This window comes from Frankliniella occidentalis, unplaced genomic scaffold (genome assembly GCF_000697945.3).
Source record: "Frankliniella occidentalis isolate FOCC.00 unplaced genomic scaffold, Focc_3.1 Scaffold307, whole genome shotgun sequence".
In the NCBI taxonomy this organism is placed as follows: Eukaryota; Metazoa; Arthropoda; class Insecta; order Thysanoptera; family Thripidae; genus Frankliniella; species Frankliniella occidentalis.
In genome coordinates, this window is record NW_026267432.1 from 1,658 (window position 1) to 3,892 (window position 2,235).

General features: G+C 35.6%; 1 protein-coding gene across 1 annotated transcript; it reads left to right on the forward strand.

Annotated features, from left to right (window-relative positions):
• Nucleotides 1–34: 34 nt before the first annotated feature.
• Nucleotides 35–1,054, forward strand: LOC127751004 (uncharacterized). The gene has a single exon (XM_052273860.1). It carries the CDS (start codon nucleotides 35–37, stop codon nucleotides 1,052–1,054), a length of 1,020 nt encoding a protein of 339 aa, XP_052129820.1.
• The last annotated feature ends 1,181 nt before the right edge of the window (nucleotides 1,055–2,235 follow it).

The following is a 2,235-nucleotide window of genomic DNA, read 5'->3' on the forward strand; positions in this document are numbered from 1 at the left end:
GATAGCTTTTTCAAAGCAGAAGGGCGGGCTAAAAATGCTTTTGTCTTTACAGGAAGTGGGAGGAATAAGTTCTGGACTTCCACCCAGTGTTTCAGTTCAACGAGTTATTGTGAGATACGCAGTTTGCAAGACAATGCCAGAGAAGGATTTCAAATTCTTCACTGGATTATCACAATGCAATTTTGATGTTCTTTATGAATTAATTGGAGGAGATTACGTAGTGGACAGACTAAAATATGAATATAATGACAAGACCCCTGAAGAAATGATGCCCTTCAAGAAGTTGACAGCAAGAGACAGACTCTTCATGATGCTTGTGAGAATGAGGAGAGGTGTGCCTCTAAGAGACCTGGGGTATCTTTTTGGTATAAGTGAGCCTCAATGCTGTACCATCTGTAAAACAATGATTAGGACAACTTATGAATGTTTAAGTTCTTTCAAGAAAGCCATGTTTGTAAGTGCAGAGAAGCAAAAGAAGGGCATGACTGCTCCTTTTAGACCCTTCAAAAATCTGAGGGTCATAATTGATGCTGCAGAGTTCAAAATTGAAAGACCATCAGATTTTCAGCAACAAGGCAACACGTACTCAGAGTACAAACACTACAATACTGAAAAGTACTTGATTGGTACTTCAACCAAAGGTTCAATAATTTTTTGCAGTGATGGGTTTGAAGGTCATATAAGTGATAATGAATTAGTGAAGAAAAGTGGCTTCCTAGACTATCTCACAGAAGGTGATGCTGTTATGGTTGACAGGGGATTTCATCTGGCAGCAGAGTTTGCTGAGAAAGGAGTTCGACTCATCAGACCACCAGATTTTAAGAAGAAACGGAAGTGCTTCACAGCAGGAGAAGAAATTTTTACAAGGCAGACTGCTTCTGCTAGGATTTATGTGGGACATGCCATCAAAAATATAAAAGATTGGAGACTTATCCGCTATGTTGTACCAATGTCTATGCATGATGTTTTACCTCAGCTAGTGTTTACTGCAGCCTTCCTTACTAATTTTGATGTTCCCTTCATCAAAGTAAAGAAAACTTCATCCCGTAGGTAAAATGTGTTTGTATTATAAAAGTGCCATGATAAATTTAAGAATTGTTGAATGTTTAAAGAAAATACCTTTATTATTCTGATGACTTTATTATTGAGCTGTAAATTGGACATCACATTGCAACTACAAAATAAAGCAATCTACAATTTGAAACACATATTAATATTCCTGAAAAGTAAGCATAATTATAAAGCACCCACCATTCACCATTACTGCAAAAATAAAATAACATGCATCTATTCATAAAATACCCAGGGTTAGTCCACACACATACTCACTTCAACTGCAGGGCTACCTGCAGTACAGAAAACTACTCTACAAAGAGAGGAGAGAATATTAAATGAGTGTACCTTTCCAACTACACACATACACACTTCTAACTTACTTGTCTTTATCGCTGAGAGGAGGGAAAAACAATTTGTCAATAGTATCAATGTGATTTTGAGGAAAGATGACGAAATTCCAATCCAGATGAACGCTGAACACAAGACAAAATGATAAACCAAAAACCATAAAATGTAAAAACAATGAGTGAGCAGGAGGAAATCTAATCTAGGATGACAATCAAGACAGAGGACAAGTTCCACCTGTATGAAGATGATGAAGTGTATAGGTAGACCATCCCCAGTTATGTTTTATGCAAGGATAAACCACTGTCCCAGTTATTAGGAGTAATGATTGTGAAAATAAAGATAATAGGTCAGTTTTGATAATTTTATGAAATCAAGTTCAAATCTATTGGTAATCTTTTTTAAATACTGTCAAGTGAACTACTAAGTGAAATGATTTCTAACCAACTGTGGGCTGTGAGAAGTGGGATAGTATCAATTGTAGTTCAGAATATATTGTTACTGATTAATAGGGATTAGATATGTGATATGTGAAACTAACTTACTAGATAGATATGTTCATCACCCAAAAATTACTATCCAAAACAGGGCTTTTCCCTCTGAACCATATCATATTATCAAAAAATAAATTTATAAATAGACAGAAAGAGAGATAAAAATTCAAAGGGGCACTTTCAGCAACCCCTTCTGTTGAATTATACCTGACTGGAAATATAGTATTAAGATAGGACTCCTGAATATTTTTAAATGAAAATTTGTTGCAGTAGATAATTGTGTGGCTTTGATATAACTATGGGATTCCAATAACAACAGCCACAACGCATTAGTAACACT